General features: G+C 48.2%; 1 protein-coding gene across 10 annotated transcripts in view; it reads right to left on the bottom strand.

Annotated features, from left to right (window-relative positions):
• The window catches only part of Tacc1 (transforming acidic coiled-coil containing protein 1), a 107,459-nt gene that overhangs the window by 20,444 nt on the left and 67,260 nt on the right, over nt 1-19,755 (bottom strand). For 5 of the 10 annotated variants that reach the window (XM_042262505.2, XM_016001527.3, XM_042262506.2 and 2 more), the window contains exons 3-7: nt 15,142-16,204; nt 12,383-12,418; nt 11,019-11,079; nt 8,063-8,183; nt 4,645-4,697 (exon numbers count right to left, since the gene is read on the bottom strand). In XM_042262505.2, the coding sequence (XP_042118439.1) occupies nt 4,645-4,697; nt 8,063-8,183; nt 11,019-11,079; nt 12,383-12,418; nt 15,142-15,881 (1,011 nt within the window). In that variant the 5' untranslated portion in view covers nt 15,882-16,204. The remainder of the gene's footprint in view (nt 1-4,644; nt 4,698-8,062; nt 8,184-11,018; nt 11,080-12,382; nt 12,419-15,141; nt 16,205-19,755) is intronic. The other 5 variants (XM_076553807.1, XM_006982954.4, XM_076553808.1 and 2 more) reach the window with 2 other exon arrangements.

The following is a 19,755-nucleotide window of genomic DNA, read 5'->3' as shown; positions in this document are numbered from 1 at the left end:
TCTCCATCCGTTTTCCCCCCTTTCCTATCAGAACACCACCTGATCCCCTGGGACCCCCCACACTGTCATTTCTTTTGTCCCTCCCCACTCTCCCGAGGCAGCCAGGCACTGCTGGGAGTCCCAACCCGTCACTTCAAGGGCTGAGGGAGGCACCCAACTCCATCAGACAGATGAAGGCCTCTCCACCCGGTAACTGCAGACTGAAGATCCTGAGAAGCGCTCCTGTCGTGCTGGGGAAACTTTCAAAGGCACTGGTTTCCTAAGCTCTCCAACTGAGCTGTTCTGTAACTGAAGAGTCTTCCTCTCACAGGTATGGACAGCAGGAATGGGAAACGGGGGCTTGAGCCCCGCCCCCGCTGTGGTTGCTTTGGGCTCGATGACCCAAGACACCAGGAAGCCAAGGACGCCATCAGTTTCTAAGCAAAGACGGTTGCTGTCTGGAAACCAGTCGCTAATGAGTGAGGCCCTGAGAGAGGCCGTTTCTCGTTCCTCCTGTGCTCTGCCTTCCCACTTCCTGCCATGCAGAGGCTCTTCCTCCAGCAGTGCAAGAGGTAGGCAGCTCTGTTCTCTAGGGAAATACCGTGGGCTGTGGCTCAGTCCTGAGTACTGAGAAAATCTGCACACACACACACACACACAAACCTCCAGGAAATTATCAGGGGGAAACCACATGAAGACAGACAACTGTGCATCGCTTTATGAATACACAAACACACGCGTTACACCAGATTGCACATCAGTCAAGACTTGACATGTTCCTGTGCTTGGTTTTGCACTCTCACGTGTGTGGAGAGTGACCTCTACTTTTGAGCTACATCCTGAGTCCTTTTAAACTCTATGTGGGGCAGGGTCTTACTAAGTTGCTTGGGCTAGCAACTTTAATTCTCCTGATCTTCCTGTTTCAGGCTGAGTGCTGGGATTACAGGCATGTTTCACACGTTAAGTTTAAAGTAGATGAAAGGATACTATACTGGTATGCTTTCCACTACTCTCATGTGCTTTCATCTACTTTAAACTATGGCAGTTCGCTCACACTTTGCCTACTCAACCACCACCTGTGTCCTAAGGGCCCTCATAACCTAACCCAGAGTTTACATGAGCTCATCTTAGATACAACTGCCTACAGGACACATGGATTGAGAGATGGGTTCCTTGGAGCCACAGATCTATAAAAACCCCACACTTCCGCTCTTCCCTCTGCCTGGGTCCTGAGTAATCCCTCCATTCGACAATGTTCTAGGAATAAGTACGGGTACAGCAGCCCACAGGAAAGCCATGGTCCCTACCTTCACCAACCTTATGGTGTTACAGAGAAGGCAGGGAGACAAACACATGATTCAAAGACAGGTTCACAGAGATCAGAGAAACTCCACACGGGCAGGCAAGCGCCCAACGTGCGAGGAAGGGAAGAAACTGGACCCTTCCTGTCCACCACAGTGAATCTGAACCTATCCTAAGAGAAGGAAAGGCACTTCAAAGCCACGAGAAACAAGGCCAGCTTGGGGTTTAAAATACAGAACTCCATTACCCTGAAAGCTAGGCGTGATGTGCACCCCAGCAACAACACATTCAGGCGAAGACACAGCATTGCTAGTTTCAGGCTAGCCTGGGCTACCTAGAGAGACCTTGTCTCTAAAAGCACATATAGCGATATGCACATGCACAAATATGTATTATATTTTTATTACATACCTTTAAAGCTATGATGTATCACCTAATCTAGAAACTGGAAGACTAGTTAAAAATCTGCTGTCATCTTTTAAAAGACTGGTAGGGGCTACGGGCTCAAGAAGAGAAGGTAAATTTTCCCTGGATTTCTGAACACAGAAACCAGTGACCCTGCCTGTGAGAGAGGAGGGACCAACACAGGTTCGAGGCTCAGACAACGCAGTGGACAGCGGCGTCACTTGGTAAGGAGGCTCCCCTGGTCGCTCTGACAGTTGCAGAACTGGGAGTTGACCTCACCAATGTCCTTCTGGTTACAATCCACACTGCAGCCACCGTGCTTGTCACTCAAGTCCAAACAGCACCACTCTGTCTGGGTGATTTCTCTCCACCCCTCTCCCATCCTCTGAAGGCTACTCCCCACTCGATTCCATAATCCTACCAGGAACTCCAAACCTCCTAGCAGGGTGTCTATGGCCCCGACGACGGGCTAGTCCTTGCTGGCCACATGCATACTATCCTGCAACTGCATGAGATTACTCTTCCTTTGCACAAACCAACTGTCCTACCTGGATTGCAGATGACCTCATCTGCCAAGAATCTTTCCTTCTCTAACACTTACTCAAATGGAGAAACCTGATAGATGCCATCTAAACCAAGTGGCCACGACTAACTCCACTGTTGTAGAATATTGTTTTAGGGTGTGTTATTTTTGTTTATGTTGCATTTGTTTAACTCTGTGAAGCTGTGTTACTGTGCCTGTCTAAAACACCTGATGGTCTAATAAAGAGCTGAACGGCCAATAGCAAGGCAGGAGAAAGGATAGGCAGAGCTGGCAGGCAGAGAGGATATACAGAAGGAGAAAACTGGGAAAAAAGTAGTAGTCAGAGAAGGAGGAGGACTCCAGGGGCCAGCCATCCACCTGCACAGCAAGCCAGGGAGTCAGATTTACAGAAGTAAGAGAATGGGAAAAGCCCAGAGACAAAAGGGTGATGGGATAATTTAAGAAAAGCTGCAAGAAACCAGCCAAGCTAAAGTTGACCATTTACAAGTAATAAGTTTCCATGTATGATTTATTTGGGAGCTGGGTGGCGGGCCCCCCAAAAGAGCAAAAAAAACAAAAAAACAAAAACAAAAACAAAAAACAAAAAACCAACACTCCACCAAGAAAGGGGCACATGGACACACACACTGTCACTTCTGTTCTATCTGTACAAAAAGCAGAGGAACTTACTCAATCATGAAGAAACATTAGAGGAACGCAAACTGAAAACTGTTCTATAAATAACGGCCAGGGGCTGGGGAAGGGCTCAGCCGGCAAGTGCTTGTCGGTACCTAAGTAAAGACTGGAGTCTGGCTGACCAGAGCCCAAGGAAAAGCCAGGTGGGCAGGCAGGGCAGCTCAGGACTGTGATTCTAGACTTGGGAGGTGGAAACGGGGAATTCTCAGAGCAAGCTGGCTAGCCAGACTAACCACATCTGTGAGTTCCAAGTTTAATCGGTGGAGTCTGTCTCAAAAGAACAATGTGGTAAAATGATGGATGAAAACTCCTATCAGCTAGGCAGTGGTGGGCACACCTTTAATCCCAGCACTTGGGAGACAAAGGCAGGCAGAGCTCTGAGTTCAAGCCCAGTTTGGTCTACAACGCAAGTTCCAGGACAGCCAGAGCTACACAGAGAAACCCTGTCTAAAAAAAAAAAAAAAAAAAAATAGAAGAAAAGAAAATTCCTCACATCAACTTTAGGCCTCTGCAGGTAATGCACACACATGCATTTGCACCCACACACATGTAAACACACATATATACACACAAAAGTAAGTGGACATCATTCTCAAAAACTGTTGAGGTCAGCCAAGCAGGATGGCACACACCTTTAACCCCAGCACTGGAAGACAGGCAGGAGGATCTCTGTGAGTTCAAGGCCAGCCTGGTCTACATAGCAAGCTCCAGGACAGCCAGGGCTACATAGAGAAACCCTGTCCCAAAATGAAAAAAAAAAAAAAAAAAAAAAAACTATCAAGGCTTCTGTAGACAAATAAAGACCGAGGAACCATCATTGATTAAACTCAGCTGGAGCTGATTCCAGAAGGAGGAGGTTAGTGGAGCAATGCTAAAAACTCAATGAGGTTTCCATTTGGCTGTCTGGGAAAGCTTAGGAGGAACAGCCTTGGTGCAGGGGTGTGTGTGTCCCCAGGGGGAGGGCCCGAGGCTTCACGAGTCTCCCGCCATCCCCCGTGGGCTGTTTCCAGCTTGTGAGCTCCAGCTGCCTGCCTCCTGCTACCTCCACTCTGCTCTGCCATCATGGACTCTAGAACCGGAAGCCCCAAAGAAACCTTTGCTTCCACGAGGTGCCTTGTTCATGGTGTTCCACCACAGCGATGGAAAAGTAACCAATATACTTGCTGTCAAATCTAGGCTGGTCTAGAACTTGGGGCTATCTTCCTCCCTCAGCCCAGCTTTGATTTAATAGCACACTTAACATATCCGAATTGTTACCTAATTAGGAGTCACTGCGACACTGACTAACTATTCCCCTTTTGCGTGTACTCAGTCTTCAAAGGCTGATTGTATCGCACAGTATACAAGGCATTTCCATTCAGACTCACAGTTCAAGTTGTCCACACAGTCACATGGGGCGAATGGTTGGTGTAAAGAACATTATGCACAAAAGGTAAGTTCTGCAGATGGGGAAACTGTATATAATGCGTATGCGAGTATGCGTGTGAGCATGTGCACCATGGCGTGCGTGCAGAGGTCAAAGGGCAACTCTGGAGTCCATTCTCTCCTGCCACCACCTCTATGTGGGCGGTCAGGCTTGGGCAGCACGCACCTTTACCTGCTAAGGCATCTAGCCAGGCAGCCAGGTCTTGCCCTCATCACCTAGTGGTAACTGGAATTTACTTCTGTTAGCGTGGGCTCCTAAACAATCACCGAAGGAAACAAAGGCTACTCCCACCCCTCCGAGTTTGGGAACTTACACGCACAGTCGACTCCTCTTTCTCCGTCTTCTGGCATGTCTCCTTCTCTATGCCTGGAATAGAGAAAGTCATCTTTATACTTATCCCAAGGAACGGGTCCCTTTGTTCCTGGAGAAGGCGAGGCAACTCCAGGGCAGGCTTACAACAACAGAGCACAGAACTTCGGGGTTTCTAAGACGTGCGCTCGCATTCTTTCTTGAACTCTGGTGTCAAAAGTCCTCCACAAGACAGGCGTGCAGAGCCAGCCACAGCGGTCACCCCTCAGACAGAAGCAATGGGACGTCTGCCCCCTTGTGGCCACGGGAAATGGAGCAGAGCGGTACTAAACTACCAAGTTCAGGAAGCGGAAACAAACCCTGAATCCTATACTTTATTCCTCAATCTGAGCACATTTAAATTCTGGCTCAGGAGGACACTGTCAGCTCATGTAGCAGATAAAACGGCCTTAAATCCAAGCCTGAAGACCTAGTTCATGACCATCTTAACTGGTCTCCTTGTCGTCCACCAGGCCTGTTTTTCCGCTACCAGGTGACGTGGTCAGGGAACAGGGGCTGGGCAGGCAGGCCTATATCCCTGAAGAAAATTTACAACTTAGAAAAGCACACAAAACACAAAGCTAAAAATCTCCTTGTTGCAATGTTTACACACTGTTTCAGTCAACACTTACAACACTGATGTGAGTGTGTCACAACAGTTCGGCTCATCTGTTTCACACTTAAGTCACATCTAATGTCAACCTCTCCTCTCTGCAAGCTGACCACCTCAGGCATCAGACACAGCACAGAGATGACCACAAACGCAAACTGTGGCGTGTGTGTGTATGTGTGTGTGTGTGTGTGTGTGTGTGTGTGTGTGTGTGTGTGTGTGTGTGTTCAGTTTTTACTTTCTACCAGCTTTCCAGGGCTAGTGACAGGTCATGACCTTTAACTCTCTAAATACAGTCTCACAAATTACACTTTAATAATGTCTGTTGTCCGGACCACAGTTCTAAACTTTCAGTTGAAGAGCACACTGTGACATGGGACGTTAAGGAGGGTCTTTCTTCCGGAGTGATTAAGAGTCCTATCTATGGTGAGAGGCGCTGGGCCAGGCTAGTCTCGGTTCTTGACGAGCCCATTAAGGATTTCACAGGTGCTGGTCAATCTCAGTCTACCACAGCAGCCTAATCAGGTGAGAAGAGTCACTTCACATTTTAGCACCAGGAAAATTAAGGCTGGAGCTATGGTCTATGCTCAAACAGAGAAGGAGAAATGAGATAAAGGAAATAGTGCCCTTAAGGTGAGACCCCAGCCAGCTAATCCTGCAATCTGTGAAAAGAAAAGGTCTAAGGAATTACGTGTTCCTGAAAGGCACCAATAAATAAATGCTTATTTATGCTGATGTAATTCAAAGAGGGGGCAGGTGCCGTTCTAAGCAAGCAGCAGAATTTGGCATCAACAGGCACATGATTCTGGCTTTCGAGTCATGAGTAAGGGGGTTGTGTAATCGTAACTCTGAGGTTAAGGAGAGCCATGAGGTCAGCTCTGAGGCAGGACAGTCCCTGCCTGGAGGCTCCGAGAGGCCTCTGTGAAGCTGTGAAAGTGAAGCCTGGGTGTGCTGGAGACTTCGAGATGCTGGAGAAGCCTCAGGCGCGGGCCCCCTGCCAAGGAGCGCTGCAGACAGGGAGTGGAACCAGCCCAGGAGAAGTATGCTGCCAGGGGAGGGCCAGCAAAACCCTCTGGCATCGGACAGAGGTGCAGGATTTCAAGTGTGCCATTTCCTCGCTGGGTCCCTAGTCCTCCCTTTTGGAATGGTAATGTATATCCTGTGCATTGTATATTCAAGTATGGAATCTGCTTTTTGATTTTACAGGGGGTTACAATTAAGAGGCTGCCTGGAGTCTCAGACGAGACTTTGGACTTTAAAGCCTTGAGCCTGGGAGACTACGGGGGACTTTCTTGAAGTTGAACGAAATACATTTTTGCATAATAATCTAGCTGCAAGCCTATGGGGCCGGGAGTGGAAGTGGAAGGCCCAAATAAGGGCTCCCGCGGGCTCTTACAGTGAACTCGTGGTTCCCAACTGGTGGAACTGTTTGTGTGGGCGTGGCCTTGTTGGAGGGAGTGTGTCCCTGGGAGTGGGCCTTGAGGTTTCCAAAGTCCAGCCATTCCCAGTCAGTCCCCCATCCCCCCTGCCTTGTGGCTGCTGTCTCAACCCGTGAGCTCTCGGCTACTTCTCCAGCGCCACGCCTGCCTGCTGCCACGACGGCCACGGACGCTAACCCTCTGGAACCACGAGCCCCCAAACTGAACACTTTCTTTCATCGGTTGCCTTGGTTGTGGCGTTTTTGTCACGGCAACAGCAAAGTACCTAAGACACGGCATGGTGGCGTAAGCCTGTCACCCCAGTCCTTGGGAAGCACAGGGTGGAGGACCCCTCCACAGGTGAGGCCAGTCTGATCCACGTAAGTGTCGAAGGCCAGCCAGGGCTCTAGAGCTAGACCCTGTCTCAAAAACTGAATGAATGAATGAATGAATGAATGAGTAAGTTTCAGTCGGTGTGCAAAAAAAGGGAAAACAAGAACCAAGACCAAACCCTGTACTTTTCCATGTATTTGGATTTTGTTTTAGAAGGTTCTTCTTGTACTTTGTAAAACTTACTTTAACGGGGGGCCTGGTGATACACCCCTGTAATTCCAACACTCCACTGAGAAGCAGGAGGGTACTGAACTGAAGGGCCAGCCTGGGCTACACAGCAAGTCCGACTCAACAAAACCAAGGGCCGTGATACAGCTCGGTGGCAGAGGGCGTGCCCGGCACACACACAGAGCCCTGGGTTCAATCCCCAGCACCGCGGGGACAGAAACCATCAAAAAAGACCCTCAGATATAAATTGGTGTTGTTCTCGGGGTCTCATTTTGGCTACACGGGTCTCAGCGATCAACCTTGCACAACAGGACCAAGATGCTCTCCTGGGCCAGTCAGGTGACCTGGTCAACGTGCCTAGCAACGGCGCCTCTCTGAAGCCAACTGCAGAGGAAGAGCAAGCCCAAACAGAGCGCTAAAGTGTGGCCGCCACAGGCAAGCGCCACGACCCAAACAATGCGCGCGTGCGACAACCCCAAAATGCCACCTGCAGGACGTATTTACAGGCCACTCTAGGACTGACCGTACAGATGCGAACCAAGGGAGAGATTCAGTTGCCTTCCCCTGGGCGCCCTCCACACTTCTCCCTGTGTCTGTGCCCAGGACTGTGCTAAGCACTTCTGTGTCTCTCACAGAGAAGAACCAAGTACAGATCTGTGCCCTCACTGTCCCTTGCCACGGGCCTTCCAGCGCGCCTATGCTTCTGTGCCCGCTTCTGAGGATGAAAATGCAAATGACAGACATGGGGACATCGGAACAGCCACGGCAGTACCCCAGGTCTTCCCCTGGCTCACCTTTCACCTCTGCGCCGGCTGACTTCTGACCACAGGATGTGGACGCCAGTTTCTCCTCATCGGTAGCGTGGCCGTCCCTATTAGAAATGTCCGAGATCTGCGAGATCACAGCTCCTTCATCCTGGGACATGCAACAAAGAAGATGTTGTCCTTGAGTCACGGCGACCAGTGGCATCTCTAGGACGGAGCGTGTAGCTGTGACTGTGTGAGGGCATTTCGGGGTTTGTCACAGGTCCAGCTACGAAACTAGGAGGAAGCTGGTCTTTCAAGCCTAAAATGTTGTTTCTAGAACTTCATTTCTGTGGTTTGGGCCTGCAGTTTTAAAAGATGTATTTTCTAACCCAAATATGAAAACTGATGGGCTTCAAGAGCTCCGAGGTAAGAGTTCAATTTTCCTTGCATATATTCCCTCCTTAGTTCAAGTACACTGGTCTCATTGTGCAATATAAAGTTCTTAGTCACAACCAAAAACTTTCAGAACAAGTACTTATAATAATGACCAGTTATCTTTCGGGACCATCCTGGAATACTCACAAATGACATCATCAATACCTGGCATATTCTGAATACTGAACTTATTGTAACTTAAGTTACTCTCATGATTCGGTATCCTAGGAGCTATTTCAAAACTACCCAAGCTAACAGTCATCAGTTTACAGTATTTTCTCCCTCTGAATCTGGGTTTCTACTCCACTTCTGTGAAGAACTTACCCCATGGAGGAATGATAAGAACAAAATACACTGTGTGCATGTATAGACGTTGTCAAGAAGAGATAAAAGATTTTTTAAAAACAGTTATCTGCCGGAACTCCCCCACCCAGCAAGGCTGGCTGGCCAGCAGGCCCCAGGGCTGTCCCCACCTCCCGCTCCTCCCCAGCACCAGGATGGCTGCTGCTCCTAGCTTTTCTCGGAGGTGCTGGGAACTGAACTCAGGGCCTCACGCATGAATAGCAAGCAGTTTACCAACTGAGCCCGGCCCTTTAATCTTCTTCTTCTTCTTCTTTTTTTTTTGGTTTTTCGAGACAAGGTTTCTCTGTGTAGTTTTGGTGCCTGTCCTAGAACTCGCTCTGTAGCCCGGGCTGGCCTTGAACTCACAGAGATCCGCCTGCCTCTGCCTCCCGAGTGCTGGGATTAAAGGCGCGCGCCACCACCGCCGCCGCCACCACCACCACCGCCCGGCTCCTTTAATCTTTTTTTTTTAAAGGTCCCTATCTTCTCGGCTTAAAAAAAAAAAAAAAACACTTTCTCTTTCACTATAAGTCTCTTGAGTGTTAGATTGCTTTCTTCTGTCAGTTTATCGCTATAATTACTGATGCACAAATTATCCTTAAAATGTTGTAAGAGTTGTAAGAATTATCAAAGACGGGAGATGACGAGATAACTCCGCAGGTGAAGGAGCCTGCCACCAAAGCTGATCCGAGTTCAATTCCCAGCACTCGGCCAAGTCGCTCCCCGCCTTCCTTCCACACATGCTCTACTCATGCACACTAAGTAAGCAAATAAATGTAATGAAAATGTTTTTGAAAATTACTCGCAAAAGCGGATTCTGTTGAACTAATTCACCTCTAAAGCTTTTACAATACAATACGTAAGGCTTTTGTTTTGTTTTGAGACAGGGTCTCACTATGTAGCCCAGGCTAGCCTGGAACTCACTATGTAGCCCAGGCTGGCCTCAAACTCATAGATATACCTGCCCCTGCCTCCCAGGCACCAGGATTCAAGCCAGGTGCCACCATACCTAGCTGGATTTTACTTTTGAGAAAACTGAAAAGAAACTTCAGTTTGTGTTGCCTGCTTTGGCAAAATTTGAGGATGGATTTTTTCCCCCATATATTTGTAACAGTTGAAGAAGAATTCCAATTGCAAACTCTCCTCACTCTTTTGAAAGCATCTTACACGTCATCACGTTGTTGGTACAAAGTGCACAAAATAAACTTAACCGCATTCTATGGACCAACACATGTGTTCTACAATTATAGTTACACTGGAGTAAAGTCTAAAAAAATTAAAAGCTGGCATCACAGACCTGTGCACTCTGGCTTTAGGGTTTTTGTTTCTTAACTACTCCATATATTCATATATGTATATCATAAATCACTAGGGTGAAGTAAGAATCAGTATTAACTTAATTTCTAGATTCATTCTTTACAATTATAACCAGTAAAAACATTCAAAGCCATGGTAAGACCTATTACTGATTATTAACAAGATGAAGAGGAGGAAGTTTTGTATTCGACACGTCTCTTAACTCTCTGAACCCTTTTCCAAGTCTGATGCCCATTTTGGGTCCTCCATTTTGTTGAAGGTAACAAATCGGAAAGCCACCTGAGGCTTAATAAAAATAAAAATCTGGGGTTGGGGATTTAGCTCAGTGGTAGAGTGCTTGCCTAGCAAGCACAAGGGCCTGGGTTTGGTCCTCAGCTCCAGGGAAATGAATGAATGAATGAATGAATGAATGAATGAATGAATAAATATTTTAAAAATCTATCCAGTTACGAGTCAACACCTTTTATAGAACCAATACTAATACCTCCGGTGACCTGGAGAGTCGCGCACTGCGCTGAAAATCTTAGACATGCCCCTCCCCCACTGAAGGACATTGTGAGAGTTCTCTTTTCTTTCTTTTTTTTTTTTTTTAATGATTTATTTTATGTGCATTGGTGTTTTACTTGCATGTATGTCTGTGTGAGGGCATCAGATCCCCCTGGAACTAGAGTTACAGACAGTTGTGAGCTGCCATGTGGGTGCTGGGAATTGAACCCGGGTCCTCTGGAAGAGCAGCCAGTGTTCTTAACCACTGAGCCATCTCTCTACAGCCCCCCGAGCTGTCTTTCTCTTCAGGGCCTTCCTGGATGAGTTTGGGACACTAATAATAAGGCTCTAATAATTGGTTTCCTTAAGTCCGAGTCCTCAGACACCCCCACAGGAGCCAGTCCGGCGGCCGGCACCGACTTACCTGAGAACACGTATCCAAATCAAGAGCCTGAGTTTCGTATTTCTTCACCTTGCAGCCACTCCTAGAAATGAGAGGAACAGACAAGCCAGTTTGGAATCCCAGTGACAACTCCCCAGGAGTGAGATGGAGCGGAGCACAGGGTGCAGGACAGAAGCCAAAGCGCATAGCACCACACGACCAGACGCTTGCACGGCAGAGCTGTGGAGACGATGCACACCCTCGAGACCCACAGCCAGGCTCATGCTCCGTCCGGCAAGACCACCTCACTCGGTTCTACGGAGCGCCAGACGCCAGGACTCTGAACCCCACATGTTTAATCACACACCACAAAAAAACAAAAACCTTTCCGAGCGAGCGAGCGAGCGAGCGAGACTCTAAGTCCCTCCAAAAACAGCCTCAGCAGCTAGACATATTTGGTTATGATCTTTACAGGTTTGGTTTTGACGTTCACCAGAAAAATTACCACGCTGGACCAGATTCTTTGAAAATTCTTTATTGCACTAAAAACCACAGGAATCTCCAAAGACAGCTCCAGTCTAGACTTGGGTGCTTACAGAAAGGAACTATGGCCAAGAGAAAGCATGGAAGGAAAAAACCTAAACAAATTGTTACCATTCTTAAGTAGTAGATTGGAGGGAAAAAAAAAAAAAAAGTACCATGTACTGTACAATGCCCAGAACTGAGGGAAACGTGGCCACCTGTTATTTTTAAGACTAGTACAGAATTTGTGATCACGGGACTATTACAGATTCTCCTATGTTTTAATAAACTTAAAATATTCAGGAAAAAAAAACCACACCATTCCGACCAATAAAAGGAAAAAAAAGTATTTCCAATTTGTTTTCCTTTCACGGAAAAAAAAAAAAGCGAAAACATAGACAAGCATATAAATTATCAGAGTGCACAAGGTTACCAGTTCATGGTCTTCTTTACCTACTGTTCTAAGTGTCACCAAACTGAAGTTTACTTGGTAAAATTTATTACCTGCTCTAAGACAGCAGCCTCAGCCTACCAAAACAGACATCTAATGAATTATCCCCAACAGTGACTAGCAGGGCAGTCCATCACATCACTGCGTTATGACTGGGGCCAAGCCAGCTTTCGGTCCAAAGTGCCATACGACACATGCTGAGTAAGCCGGGGGGCGCACGCTTTTTGCACCCCAAGGTGGAAAAAGCAGTATCTGCTCCTTTAGGTACAGACAATCGCAAGGCTAAGCCGACTAAGATGTGGCAGATGAAATGCGAAACGTTCTCAGAAGGTCAAACAGGAACTGACATGCGGGGAGGAGAGAGAGTCGGGCAGAAGGAGAGGGGACTGCCGGGAGTCCCGGGACAAACAGAGCCGACGGCAGAAGTACTTACAACAGAAAACAGAGAAATTTCACTTGCTCAGTAGTCCTGATGCATCAACAAAACGAAGAGACACACAGATGGAGAAGAACCATGTGAAAACTAGAACATTTAATTTTGTCTGCCAGATGTAAAAGTTGCAGAGTTCTTGATATCATGTGAGCTACAAATTCAAAACATCATATTCAAGCCTGGCATGGTGGGGCATGCCTTTAAGTCCAAGCACTAGGCAGGCAGCTCTCTGGGAGTTCAAATCCAACCTGATCTACAAAGTCAGTTAGTTCCCAGCCGGCCAGGGGCTACCCCAGGGAGACCTTGCTTCAAAACAAACAAAATGCAAAATGCAAAAAAAAAAAAAACAAACCTAAATATTAAAATATAAAGTCATATTCATGAAGGTCAGCCCTGGCGAATGAATGGTAACAAGACCTTAGCTTTAATGAAGGAGAGAGAGATACAAACACCGAGAAACGTTTTATGTTCAGATTTGTAGGTGGAAAGTCAAGACCTCGGTGCGTATGAAGGTACAGCACACAGAGACAGTGAGCTTCAGCACTGAGCACACTCACTGGAACTGTGCAGGACCAGGACAGAGACGCAGTTGGAAAGACACCCGGCTGACTCCACCCTCAGGGTCACTAAGAAACTTAAAGCAGCCAGGCACGGGGCAGCAGGTCTGTCATTCGGCACTTAGCAGGCTAAGGCAGGAGGTCAAAAGTTACAGGCTAGCCTGAATTGGACACAGGGAGACTCTGCTTCCAAGGAAGTTTAGAATGACTTCACATCATGTATATTATGTGCGCTGCAGAATCCTAACCATCCCGTACTGTCCCTGTTTAAACACATCTTTTTGAATGTTTCAAAAACTAACTATCCATGTGGATGTTAACCCCACTGCACCCTGTCTTCACAAAAGTGAGGGGACTCTGCTCTGCAAGTCCCAGCACTGCACAGGAGATCAAGCACTCTTTTCTTGCAAGAAAAGAATTTTGACTGGGCACAGATTTTTTAATTAAAATGCGTGATCTAGGCCAGGCGGTGGTGGCGCACGCCTTTAATCCCAGCACTCAGGAGGCAGAGGCAGGCGGATCTGTGTGAGTTCGAGGCCAGCCTGGGCTACCAAGTGAGTCCCAGGAAAGGCACAAAGCTACACAGAGAAACCCTGTCTCAAAAAATCAAAATAAATAAATAAATAAATAAATAAATAAATAAATAAATAAATAAATAAATGTGTGTGATCTATTAGAGCAATAAATTTATTCCACAAAAACGGAACAGTAGAGGGCACTTCTTGGATCTAACTACAAGGGACAGAGTCAGGGTCTCCTTCCTGAGCCCAGATCCCGTCTTAGGGAAATGCACGCACTTCGCACCGGCCGTCTGCAGCTGGAGGGCAGGCACTTAAGGACTGCGACTCTGGCAGGCATCTAGGAGACGGGCGCCAAGGCAGCAGGACGCCCAGGATGCACCAAGCGCTGTCCAGAAAAGCTGACTAACCATAAAGTCCAGAGAGGTCTGCACAAGCCACCAGTGACAGTCTTCAAAGCCCATCTCGCTGCTCAGAGGTCATCCAAGAGCAGCTTTAGAGCTGCGCCTGTCCCTCTGGTCCCCTTAAACAGGAGAGCTGACTCTGTATGGCTCAACTTTCTTGATCCTGAAATCAGTATTTCTACTCTTTACCCCTCTGGATAGTTTTCTTTCCAATGGAATTGGCAATCGGGTGTTTTTAAGGCATAGTAATGCTGAAGAGTATTTCCTGAGGCTGGAGAGATGGCTCAGCGGTTAAGAGCACTGGCTGCTCTTCCAGGGGACCCTGGTTTGGTTCCCAGCACCCACATGGAGATTTACAATGGTCTGTAACTCCAGTTCTAGGGGACCTGATGTCCTCCTCTGCCCTCTGCAGGTACCAGGCATGAAAGCTGTATGTACATAGACACACATGCAGGCAAAACACTCACATTTCCCTAGCCAATCTAACGACCACCACAAACACACTTCTTTTCAGCATTTTATCCTCCGTGTCACTGGCCCCTGGCATCTAATTTTTCACAAGATGTCACAGGGTTATAAACAGGTAGACTATCTTTCATTCAACATGAGTTTCCTGATAATGTAATCCTGTATCAAAATTAAAAACCTGACATGGAATATGGCCTGAGGGGTTTACTTTGGGAACTCCCAAAATAAAAGTTCCTTCCTGTTTCCCAGGAGAAGTGGAAAGCAGAAGGAACACACAGCAAATTTACCCGGATTTAACTGGCCATTGAGAATACTCTCAGTTCTCATCGCGGAAATTTGCTAATGAACTAGAGACACACGAGGAGGCAAGAAATCTCAGCACTACCACCACCAAAGTCACAACTTCCTGTTCTCTAAGACTGTTCTGGGTCATTTCCGACACCACTGACCTTAGACGGGTAATTCTGAAATGTAAGGACGGTGGCTAACACTGACACTTGAATGCTATATGCAATGCGATTCCTGAAAACCTCAAATCTTTACTTGATTTCTTTTAAACATTTTTTTTTTTAAAGTATCCAGGGTAGGGGGAAATGACCTGAACAAGTCAAGGATCCAGAAATAAGGCAGAGATCAGTAAGCGAACTCCGGAGGCTTCCAAACGCACCGAAGAGCTAGGCGAAGGCTATGGAGGAAAGTGCCCCCACTGCACCTTCAACACTCCTGAGTGCCATTCACAGAAACCAAAAAGGAGCCGCCAAACTCCCAGAGAACACACCAGAGCACCACACCCAGCGCCCGCGGTCACTCACGTTATTAAACGCGACTTTGCCTTCTTGGGTGAGTCTAAGATTTCATTAACATGATTACCAGTGGCGGAACACGGGGTGCTGCTTGTCAACGCTGCGGCCGGCTGAAAGGGATCCGAGGACTCATCCAAGTTATCTGGGTCAAAGTGGTAGGCGCCTCTGCAGGCGAGGGGCGGGGAGCTCCCGGAGGAATTCAAGTTGGGGTGACCCCGTCTACTCGGGTCTGGCTTAGGAGACGTTTGGGAGACGGCGGCCTCTTGGACTCTTGGGTCTGCAGGCTGCTCGACACCCACTGGCTGACCGGTGCCATCTTTCCGCACGTCGGGCGTCAGTGTGTTAGCAGGTTTCCTGGGAAGGGCATTCCTGGTCTCGGCATTTTCCCCATCTTCTATAAAATCACACTCCAGTTTGAGAGGCGAGTCCCTGGACTCCTCCTGCGGCTCATCCCCCGAGCCATGACTGAGAGAGCCGGCAGCTTCTCTAAGGTTAAGGGAAGACTTCTGGGCCCTGGCACCCCTCGGCACCCCGGGATGCGTGCTCTTATCGAAGTCGTCAGGAACCGTCAGGGGGGAAGCCCTCGGGAGAGGCGAACCCTCCACGATCGTTTCGGCTCCCCAGCTGTCGCCTCCGGCCGTCTTCTTCCGCAGGGAGACAGGCTTGGGCTTCCTTAGCTTGCTCCTGCTGGCCATGGGCTCTCCGGTCTTCAGACCGGCTTCTGTGAAAGCCTCTGAGGTGACCCCCATCCCCCCCTCGGCCACTGGCTTGTCCTGAGCGGCTTCCGATGCAGCAGAGGGCAAAGCCTCGCCCGTGGGTGCAGGCGCACAGCCGTGGGAGGCTTTGGGTCCAAGAGCCGCGGGCTCCTCTGCGGAACTCCTGGTTTCTATGGAAAATGGCCTCACCACGGAGATCTTACTAACGTCATGGCGGGCTTCTCCTCTGACATCCTTGACTGAGTGAGAATCAGTGGGCGCCTGCGGCACTTCATTTTCTGAAGATCTAGAACACGGATCGGATGGACGTTTTTCAGTTACTTCTGCTACGGACTGTTCATCGGCTTCTTGTGGTTCTAGGGGGGAGAAAAGAAGGAAGAAAACTCCATTAAAGAATTCTTTCTACCACTGGGAAAGAGTCTGTGCTGTGAGACTTTCCCTCAACAAGCAGCAAGATCTTCCTGCTACTCTTAGCTCAGCCACGACGGCAGTTTCTCTACACCCTAGCCAGGCGGTGGTGGTGGTACACGCCTTTCATTCCCACACTCAGGAGGCAGAGCTCTTCCCTTACAGAGTCTATACTAACCACAGACAGCATCAGACGGGCCTGAGTCACTGGACAGACACTCAGGTGACGTCAGAGAGTCTGAGGTTACACAAAATAAGAAACACCGTGGTGGTCTGAATGAGAACGGCCCTCCCAGGCTCACATCTTTCAGTGTCTGGCCCCTAGTGTGTGAACTGCTTAGGAAGGATGAGGAGGTGTGGCCTTGCTGGAAGATGGTGGGCCACTGGGGTGGGGTGGGGTTTCAAAAGCCCACTCTAGGCCCAGCCTCTCTCTCTCTCTGCCCGCGGCCTAAGGTTCAGTATTTAAAGGGTCTCAGCTGCTGCTCCAGGGCCGAGGTGAATGGACTCAGCCTCTACAACTGTGAGCCAGCCCCCACTAAATGTATTCATTCCTGAGAGCTGCCTTGGTCGCGGGGTCTCTTCACAGCAAGAGAACAGTGACTAAAAAGACTTGCCTTGGGACAGTGGATGTTTAACAGACACAGCTGCTGTATTTTAAAAACGGAGGAAGGAGTCACCATACAACAGGGCCCATGGAGGAGGTCTACCGAGGGAAAGGAAGAGAAGGGGAAAGAAAAGGGGGCAGGGACGGGTCCCTGGGGACGAGGAAGGGGAAGAAAGGAGATGGGAGGTGGGCGAGACCCGCCTTTTGTAAGGGAACATAGCGAATGCGCACAGGGGGTGCTCTTGGTGGCTGCAGCTGAGGTCTATCCTGTCAGGACCCTGAGGGCAGGCCAGGCCAGAGGCCTAAATGCTAACATTAGCCACTAAAATAGCTGAGATGTTTTTAAACGATACTTTTAAATATTTCAATGTACTTCTCACCAAAAAGGTTTAAACTCGTGTGGAATCACTTCATGACCACTTTTGAGATTTTACATTTTGAAAATTAAAAAAAAAAATAGAGTGAAGTCTCAGCAATGAAGAGCAGTGACTGCTCTTGCAGAGGACCAGGGTTCAATTCCCAGCACCCACATGGCAGCTCACAACTGTCTGCAACTCCAGTTCCAGGGGGATCTGACACCCTCACAGAGACATAGTTGCAGGCAAAAATATCATATACATAAAGTAAAAAAAAAAAAAAATAGTTGCTTTTTAAAAAGTAGACGGAACTGCTCGAAATCTTCAGCAATTCAACTTTACAACACATTTCAGACTTCTGGATGGGGTGTCCTTCCAATGGGGCAGCCGGGCAGATACTGATTAAATAACTACTCAGTGAGTGGGGAGAGGAAGGCAGCTGAGAAGATAGAAAAGCTGCTTCCTGCAGAGTCCTGCGAGCCCTGAGTCTGGCTCTACCTTGGGATGCGGTCAGGCTGTGTCTTAAACAGCTCACCCCGCTGCGGTGAGGGAATGCTCTGGAAGGGCTGAGATGAACAAAACTGTGAGTTACTCCGGGCCTTTCCTGAGAGTGCTGCTCATCACCAGAAAGAGACTCTTAGGAGAAATAAGGAGGTGGGCTGGCGGGGCTTGGTGGCGGGCCGGATATGAACTGAGGTGGGCGGTATCAGAGGCGGCTCCTGTGTCGTTAAGGAAGGTCATGCTCCGGGGTGAGTCTGGGAAATACCAAAGAAAGAGGTTGTCTATCACAGCCAGTGAGGTGGATAGCTATTTGGGGAGTCTGAGGAAGAGATGCTGTATGGGCTCAAACTTCAAGAATTAAGGGGCTGGAACTATTTTGTTAACTGAAGCCATGGCTAGAGTTGTGGCTATTCTTTAATTAAAAAAACAAAAACACTGACTACTACTGAAGTACAAATGATCGCCATCCTACACTTTCACCTTGAGCTCTAACATATTTAAATCCAAATTGTTAAAATAGATGTCATTTTTTAAAAGTTTACCTAAAAAGGTTAACCCAATTTAAAACCTAAACTTGACACACAGGAAAATGCCCAAACATCTTAAAAAACAATACTGAATTAATAATGATCTCTAGAATTTATCTTAAAAATACCTGAGCAACAAATAAGAAATAAATAAACGGTGTTGGGAGAGCATGGAGCAAAATCTTCAGCACGTTTAATGTGGATATGGGTGTTGGGAGCGCATGGAGTTTAACATGGATGAGGAGAACACACACTCTAACATGTGTGTTTCACAAGGTGATCACCATTTTTTAATGATTTACTTCCTTTTATTTTACATGCATTGGTGTTTTGACGGCACGTATTTCTGTGGGAGGGTGTGGTGAGGTTACAGACAGCTGGGAGCTGCCGTGTGGGTGCTGGGAATTGAACCCGAGTCCTCCAGAAAGGCAGCCAGTGCTCCTAACAGCTGATCCGTCTCTCCAGCCCCTGGTAATGGTAATTACAAGTCTGGGGTGTTAGGGCTGCAGTTCATCCACAGAACACTTATTTATAATTCACAAGGCCCTGGGTTCGATCTCCAGCATGACGACTGGAAGAAACAGAAATGGAAAAAGAAAATGAAGCGGTCTCTGTTGTTATTTTAGTTACGGAATTGGAAATCTACGCTGTCTGCCATTCCCCCATCTCCATTCCGTTACAGGGCACCGGGCCCTGGCACCCCAGTCCTCCAAGCTCCTTTGTAGGCCTGGGGAAACTTGTGGTTTAGGACAAAATGTCACCGGGGAAGGAAGGAAGGAGCCGGGAGCTGAGAGGCCCTTTCCCCTTTAGCCCGTGACTCCCACACTCTTTATCAACTTCTGGAGTTTTCTCCTTTGGTACCCAGAGGCCTCTGCTATCAATCCCTCATCTCAGAGAGGTCACCTGACTTTGTAACTTTTCACTCTTCCCTCCTCTCCTTCCTCATCCTACAGCTAAACTGTGGGACCACACATGGAAAGAGACCAAAGGGTTTGGTGGGAGACCGCTGACCCCACGAGCCGCTTTGTACTGTCGTCCGTGTCCAGATCAGCAGTCACGATGGTGACTGGGTACCACCGGAGCAGGGGATGGGGAAAGGAAAAAATCAGGACAGAGCACCCTGATCCAGCCTCAGCCTCCAGCCCCAGCCTGCTGAAGGAACCCTGCCAAGGGACATTCTCCTCCCTGGTCCTTCCTTAGCCACCTCCTCAGGGTATATGCCAAGAATCTACCCATGCCTTCATCTAGGCACCGTGGACCCCACTGTCAACAGCACACCTCAGCACCACTAAAAAAACATCCTGACTGGGTAGTCAGAGCATTAATTTCCAATGAATCAGTTTGTGAAGCTGTACAAATGTAAAAACAAACATTAAAAAATTAGCATCCTGGCACTCTGGTGCAGAGGCAGGCAGATCTCTGAGTTCCAAGCCAGCCTGGTCTACAAAGTTTGTTCCAGGACAGCCAGGGCTACACAGAGAAACCTGTCTTGGAATAAATAAATAAATAAA

This window comes from Peromyscus maniculatus, chromosome 17, assembly GCF_049852395.1.
Source record: "Peromyscus maniculatus bairdii isolate BWxNUB_F1_BW_parent chromosome 17, HU_Pman_BW_mat_3.1, whole genome shotgun sequence".
In the NCBI taxonomy this organism is placed as follows: Eukaryota; Metazoa; Chordata; class Mammalia; order Rodentia; family Cricetidae; genus Peromyscus; species Peromyscus maniculatus.
The sequence above is the reverse complement of the archived record's forward strand: the minus strand, read 5'-3'. Positions and strand labels throughout refer to the sequence as shown.